This window comes from Monopterus albus, unplaced genomic scaffold (genome assembly GCF_001952655.1).
Source record: "Monopterus albus unplaced genomic scaffold, M_albus_1.0 scaffold355.1, whole genome shotgun sequence".
Taxonomy (NCBI): domain Eukaryota; kingdom Metazoa; phylum Chordata; class Actinopteri; order Synbranchiformes; family Synbranchidae; genus Monopterus; species Monopterus albus.
In genome coordinates this window covers 692489-699964 of record NW_018128235.1, presented here as the reverse complement: position 1 = coordinate 699964, position 7476 = coordinate 692489, and the positions used below count along the sequence as shown (strand labels likewise).

The following is a 7476-nucleotide window of genomic DNA, read 5'->3' as shown; positions in this document are numbered from 1 at the left end:
TCTGGCCCCAGGAAAACATTTGACTATGGCCGCCGGTGTCTCTAGCTTCATGTTTCTGACTATGGAGTCTCCAGTTACCAGAGTTGTTTTCTCAGCGGGTGTGTCGCTGAGTGGGGAAAATCGATTTGAAACGTGAACAGGCAGGTGATGCTCCGTGGACATTCGTTTGGAGCTACGACTCTTGCGAACTGTCACCCAGCCACCTGTCTGAGATCCCGGCTGCTCGGGAAGCTGTGGGGGGCGGCTAGCTTGGGCTAAGCTACGTCTAGGAGGCTCCACACCGGCTACATGGGCATAGCTAGCTTGCCTATTCTCCATGGTGTGGAGCCGCACTTCTAAGTCTGTAAGCCTCACCTCCAATGCTGCTAACATCTGACATTTATTACAAGTACCATTATCGCTAAAGGAGGCAGAGGAATAACTGAACATGTGACACTCCGAGCAAGAGAAAGGAGGAGAGGAAGAGGGGGAAGCCATTGCTCTCAATTAAGCTACTAGCTTAGCTAGCTTCTAAACTAGCCGACCTAAAGTAGCAAGTTAAATTTGGTAGTTAGCAAGAACTTCTGCAACACAAGTGCTTAAGCGGCGCAAGCGTATGTTGTCACTCAAAAATTCAGATGAACCTAGAAAATAGTGAGTTTATTTCCTAAACAGTCTGGAAGCAAGCACAATGCAGTGCAAGTACAGAAAACAGGAAATGAGTACAGTTTACCGCAGAGGCAGGAAACAGCAGTCCGTCAAAGGTGTTACACAGCCTTCTATGGCCTGAGCCAGAGTCTCATGTCAGCTCTACACCCCTTCTTCCGAGCATTGTCTAAGATGTCCAGTACCCGAACTTCTAGGTCGCATTGATCTAGTGCACATTTCCTTTTTCTAAACCTGAACAGAGCACATGAACAATTCACATAAGGCTGCAGCTATGTCCATTCCCCATCTAAGGAGGAAGTCACTCGGGATGTTTACCCATAAGTTAAACAAGGGGGACACAGCCCAAGATATTCTTGCTTGAGCAAGAGAAGAGAAACAGATCAAGCTTACATAAACACTTAGAGATTTAAAAAGTTAAGTGCCAGCCATGATTTCAAGCCTGTCAGACAGTCAAACAACGGCTGTAATGACATCCCTCTTGATGCCTTTAACAGTAAGTAAATCTGAATGTCATCGTACTATTTTGTGTACTGCTAACTATCACTGTATTTACTGTGATACTGAGGGCATCTTAAAAAAATGAGGATTCTGGAATAGCGTCTATGATGTTTTCTTTTGTAAGAGCTTCTATGTGTTTTAAAATTTTTAACCCTTGTGTTTCCTGTATGCTTTTTTTCCCGCATCAACCCAAAGCTTCACAGCCACGACTGACTCTTTCCACGACATCTCTAGTTATCACTTGTGCACACTTTGCCATCACAACTCTGCATTTAACTTATTTCCTGCCTGTGTTCTAGGGATGTTGACCATCACAGATTTCATCAACATCCTGACCAGATACTACAAATCCCCCATGGTAGCACTTTCTGCTAAGCTAAGAGAGCTGTTGCCCTGTTTCCACTGTATATGATAAAATTATTTAATTACTGTTTTGTGGATGTAAACACGTCCTGGTTGGGAGTCATGTGACCTGTCTCTGTCTCCATCAGGTGCAGATCTATGAGCTGGAGGAGCACAAGATTGAGACATGGAGAGGTACTGAAAATCATTTTGGTCTACTGTGATCAGATGTTTGTTTGTTTTAAACAGTGACCCGTGTGTTTGTGTTGACAGAGGTGTACCTGCAGGAGACATTCAAACCTTTGGTCCACATCTCACCTGATGCCAGGTATGTGTTAGAAGACAAGGAGAGGTGGAGAGGAGATGAGGAGAGGAGACAAAGAAAGGAACCAAGGAATGGAGAGGAGACCAGGAAAGGAGGAGAGGATGCAAGGGTCAGAGAGGAGAAGACAAGATAAGACAAGAAAAGGATAGAAGACAGGAGACGGACCAAGGAAAGGAGAGGTGAAGACAAGGTAACAGAAAAGAATCTAGGAGAGGGGAAAAGGAGAGGAAACAAGTAGAGGAGACAGGGAAAAGGGATGGAAACAAGGAGAGGAAGAAGAAACAATTAGGAGAGTTGGAGATAAAATGAGGGCAGAGTAAATAAGGTCATCAGAAACAAGAAAGGAAGAGAAAATGGAGACAGTCAACAATGAAAAACAAACTTCTGTTTCTCCTTCACTCACTCCTTACATTTTTCATCCTTCCTTCCCTCCTTCTCCCCCAGTATATTTGAGGCTGTCCACTCACTGATCAAGAACAAGATCCACCGTCTCCCAGTCATCGACCCCCTCAGCGGCAATGCTCTCTACATCCTGACACACAAGCGGATACTCAAGTTTCTGCAGCTCTTTGTGAGTCTTTGATCCAGTCCAAAGTGGGGACTGGGTCAGACCTGGTCCCAGTGTCTCCTCAAATATGTGTACACTAACTAGAGGGTACGGGAACAGGTAAAAAAAAAAAGCTGTTTATAGTTTGTACACTATGCCAAGATTGTTGTTTCTTCATGTTTGCAGTCATTATGCTAAGCTATGTTTATTGTAAATAGTGGGTAGGCCATAAACCTGACTGTATTAATTAACATTTATCTTCAGCCACCGTGACCTGACCCCAGGTAACTGGATAATAATGGATGGATGGATTATCTTTAGCTCTTACTGATGTCGTTGTGTGTGCGTCAGGTGTGTGAGATGCCCATGCCAGGGTTCATGAAGCAAACTCTGGAGGAGCTCGGAGTGGGGACGTACTCCAGTATCGCCTATATCCACCCGGACACACCGCTCATCACGGCGCTGTCGGTCTTCACACACCGTCGTGTGTCAGCCTTGCCCGTCGTCGACCACAACGGTAACAGTCGGCGACAGAAGACACCTGTGGAACAATAACTTTGGTGTACTCATAGTAATGTGTGTGAATCCATACAGCGGTTGCCTCGGCCAGGGAGGTTATGTTTTTGTTCCGTGTGTGTTTGTTTGTTTGTTTGCTCCACAGGCTGAGAACAGCCGTTAGTGTCTGAAGGGAGTCACTGATCTCTTCTCTGAACACACTACTCCGCTAGCAAACTTTAAAACACTAAACTGCCATCAGCACACAAGATGTTGCTGTTTTCACTCTCCACCAACGAATGCATCTCAAAGGACCCCTCTGTCAAGCTCCTAAAGTTTACAGATGACACAACGGTCATTGTTCTCATCCGAGACGGTGACGAGTCAGCCTATAGACGGGAGGTTCAAGGAGCTTTATTTTATTGTCATTGTAACATTGTGACACGTACAACAAATTTTGTTTGGAGCCTAGGGGCCCTGGGCCGCCGCGTGCATATGCGCCGCCATAACAGGCAACTTGGGGGGGTTCAGTGTCTTGCCTGAGGACACTTCGACATGTGGACTGCAGGCACCGAGATTCGAACCTTCAACCTTCTGTTTGGGAGATGACTGCTAGCTGGTCCTGTGGTGTAGCCGCAACAACCTGGAGCTGAACATGCTCAAAACAGTGGAGATGACAGTGGACTTCAGGAAGAGCCAACCCACCTTACCCCCACTCACGATACTTGGCAGCACTGTATCAGCAGTAAAGTCCTACAGGTTCCTGGGCTCCACTATCTCCCAGGACCTGAAGTGGACATCCAACATCAGGACCATCATCAAGAAGGCACAGCAGAGGATGTACTTCCTGCTCCAGGATAGGAAGTTCGACCTGCCCCAGGAGCTACTGATACAGTTCTACAGAGGAATCATCGAGTCTGTTCTCTGCATCTCCATTACTGTCTGGTTTGGCTCAGCAACCAAACAGGACAGGAACAGACTTCAGTGGACAGTCAGGACTGCAGAAAAGGTCATTGGTGTGAGCCTGCCCTCCATGGAGGACCTGTACACCTCATGGGTCAAAAGGAGGGCAGAGAGGATCACTGCAGACCCCTCACACCCTGGACACAATCTGTTTGAACTCCTCCCCTCTGGATGGCATTACAGGTCACTGTGCACCAAGACAACCAGGCACAGGGACAGTTTCTTCCCCCAGGCCATGACACTGATTAACACTTGACCCACGACAGTATGATTAGACAATAAACCCCAGTGCAATACCTGTGTATATATACATTGTACAGTATATACAGATGCATACAGGTCTCTTTTTTTAAGTACTCTATAAGAAATCACAATGAGCATTCCACAGCCTTATGTTGGTTTACTGTTTACTTGCCCCTTGCATTGGGATATGTACATACACATTGAGAGCCGATGTACCAGAGTCAAATTCCTCATGTGTCCAACACACCTGGCCAATAAAGCTGATTCTGATACTATAGTAAAAACACAAAAACAAAGCACAAATACAATGATCATAAAACGAATTGTCCTAAAAACACAAACATTGTCATAAAAATGAAAGACAGTGTCTGCTTTGTCTGCGTTATGTGTAGCACGAGAACCTAGCAGGACTAGTCTAAGCAGCAGAAATCAGCTGACTCTCTGTGGCACTGACCAGTGAGCTACAACATCTTGTCTGTTTGCAGGTCGAGTGGTGGACATCTACTCCAAGTTCGACGTCATTGTGAGTACAGGCTCTGCTTGTGCTCAGAGTTGCGTTGTTGCTGCTGTGTGAGGACACAAACCTCAGTGTGGTGTGTGCCAACAGAACCTGGCGGCAGAGAAAACGTACAACAACCTGGATGTGACCGTCACCCAGGCCCTGAGACACAGATCACAGTACTTCGAAGGAGTGATGAAGTGCAACAAGCTGGAGATGTTGCAGACCATTGTGGACCGCATTGTCAAGGCTGAGGTATTGTCATGAGACAGATGCCCTATTCTGGTTTAGGCATCATTTTTGTCTCCATCGCTAAAATGTCCTCACTTGGTCTTTCCACCAAACTCCATTCACTTTTCTTTAAATTTTAATGATAGCTGTCAGAACATTTCTACACTCTTCCTGCTAAGTTACAAAATGTGTTTTCACCAAACTCCAATCACTTTCTTTAAAATTTTAGCAACATCTGGTAACAAAAATGTCCCCACTTCACAAAACTATCCCCACTTTGGAGCAATGTCCTCTTTGTGTTCAGGTTCACAGGCTGGTTGTTGTTGACGAGGAGTCTCGTATCATAGGTATCGTCTCTCTGTCGGACATCCTGCAGGCACTTGTCTTGACCCCCGCAGGTAAACATACACCCTGACCTCACAATGTATGAAAACATCAATACAGTGTGTGGATATGTCCTGACAAAATGTCCGGGGCTGTCTGCAGGTCAGGGGAGGAAGGAGTCTCTCCCATCTCAGCCAATAATTTTGGACTCAACAGGACCAGAAACTGGACCAGACCATGAGCTTTGTATGGAGACAGAAAGGAAATCTGAGCCACATGAGGATCAGGATCACAACCTGGAGCCTGGTAAACACCCAGGGACGGAGATCGGCTGCGACCACATTAATACTGCTGAGACCAGCCAACAGGGGGAGACAGAGGGGGAGGGGGAGGAAGCACAAAGTGAGGAAGAGGAGGAGGAGGAGGACGAAGCAGGAAGTGAGGAAGAGAAGGCGGAGGAGGAGGAAGCAGGAAGTGAGGAAGAGAGGAAGGAGGAGGATGGAGGAGGGAAAGAAGGGGGGGAGGGGGAGGCATGATGTCATTAAGTGGCGTTTCTTGGATTCCTGGGTTTGAGCCGTTCACCACAGAAGATGAAGAGGTAACAGGAAGTGGACGGGGTCAAGAATGAGCAAAGGAAGTGGGTAGACTTGAGGGTGTGGAGATGCTACAGGGCTGTGATTGGACAGCTACTGTGTGGGTTGATTGACGTGCGCCAGAACTGGTCGAATGTATGCTTGGAGAAAAACCCAAGGTCTGTTTAGTAGCTTTTTTCCACTGAACATTATCCACTTCTCAAATAAGACCTTCCTGATTCCTATAAAAATGGCATTTGTTGGAAAAAAACGTGCTTTGATTGCATCGTTTGACCACTTTGATCCCTCTGTGATGTCATTAAATGGGACGGGGCCATTGTGGCATTAATGGTCCCTTTAGCTTTAGCGTTTTAATTTTAAATAAACTATTTTTATTTCAGGTTAAATGTCACTATTTATATGATACTTCAAATATTGCGCTACTGGGTATGTGTGTATTTATTATGAGATTGTACGTACCTCGTTTTACAGAGATTTAAAGAAAAAGGCTGTTTTATTGTATTTAAAAGTTTGTAGATGAGACTGGGGGGTTCTGGCTGTTTTAGAAGTATATTTAAATGTCCTACCATGATAAAAGTCTGCAGGGTACCCTAGATGAGGACCAGGCTGCAGTGAAGTTCTGTGGATGTGAACTGTTTTATTCTGAAAGTCTTGACTTTTAAATGTGCTGTAAATGTTGCTGTTGTTAAAAACTACAAATAAAACATGATGACTATTTTTCTTTTTGTATGTCATTTTATTTTATTCCTAACTTTGAATCGCCAGTCGGTTTTTGAGATTAGGTTTGAGCAACAATTGTCCTAAAAGTTGAATCAACTAAAAAAAAAACTGCAACTTCTTATTGGATTTTTCAAGTCCTGCTTCATATGAATAATAAGGTTTCGTTCAACGAGTCTAGTAGCAGCAACTGTGCAGACAATAGACAGGATTCAGGACCACAGCTCCCAGTCAGTCCAATATAAACGCCAGTCAACTTTTACAGCATTAGAAATAGTCTGAAGGAAACTAGCCTGAGTTTATTTAGCAGGGAGATTTTGTATAGTTGATTTTTCTGCTCTGGTTTCGGCAGATGTTCTAATACACTAAGTGAAGAACCCAAAGTCTGTGATCAGCTCCGTTCAGTTTGAATCCTAATCTCACACTCTACAGCCTAGTAATTAATACAGAAATAAAAATTAGATGCAATACAAAGCAAATGGCAGTAAACTGCTTACTGTTTTGTTGATTCACACTAGCTGCTTTGTTGTTGTGGACTGTCTTATGAAAACGTGTTTCTGTGAAAAATAGCCTTGTTGGTGAAAAAATCTGAGCTTTGTCAGACAACTTAAATGAATATGGATTGCAGGGTTAATAGTCTATGCAGTGAGACTCTTCACTGAGGCTCTGGATTATTACAAAAGACATGTCAGGCTGTAGTTCATTAGCTGCTTAAAACAAGGAGCTGTGCAAATATGTGATTGCTGCACTGTTTACATTTCAGAGTAAAAGCCTTACGTTACAGCCTAGTAAGCCATCTGTTTACTCCTGTGACACACTGTACTGGTAGTTATGGGCAAATCAGCTGATTATCATTTCAGTACAACAGTCCAGCACAATTACAGCCTCATTCCTGAAATTTTACCTGTGTAAATCCTATTGTATGGATGCTGATTCAGCATCCATCCATTTTCTTCCGCTTATCCGGGGCCGGGTCGCGGGGGCAGCAGTCTAAGCAAAGATGCCCAGACCTCCCTCTCTCCAGACACTTCCTCCAGCTCCTCCGGGGGAA

General features: G+C 44.8%; 1 protein-coding gene across 1 annotated transcript in view; it reads left to right on the top strand.

Annotated features, from left to right (window-relative positions):
• The window catches only part of LOC109974987 (5'-AMP-activated protein kinase subunit gamma-1), a 47292-nt gene that overhangs the window by 12954 nt on the left and 26862 nt on the right, over positions 1–7476 (top strand). Inside the window, exons 5-13 of the mRNA XM_020625485.1 lie at positions 1446–1504; positions 1638–1683; positions 1762–1816; positions 2258–2384; positions 2712–2877; positions 4547–4584; positions 4669–4815; positions 5096–5189; positions 5278–5589. Coding sequence (XP_020481141.1) covers positions 1446–1504; positions 1638–1683; positions 1762–1816; positions 2258–2384; positions 2712–2877; positions 4547–4584; positions 4669–4815; positions 5096–5189; positions 5278–5589 — 1044 coding nt within the window. The remainder of the gene's footprint in view (positions 1–1445; positions 1505–1637; positions 1684–1761; positions 1817–2257; positions 2385–2711; positions 2878–4546; positions 4585–4668; positions 4816–5095; positions 5190–5277; positions 5590–7476) is intronic.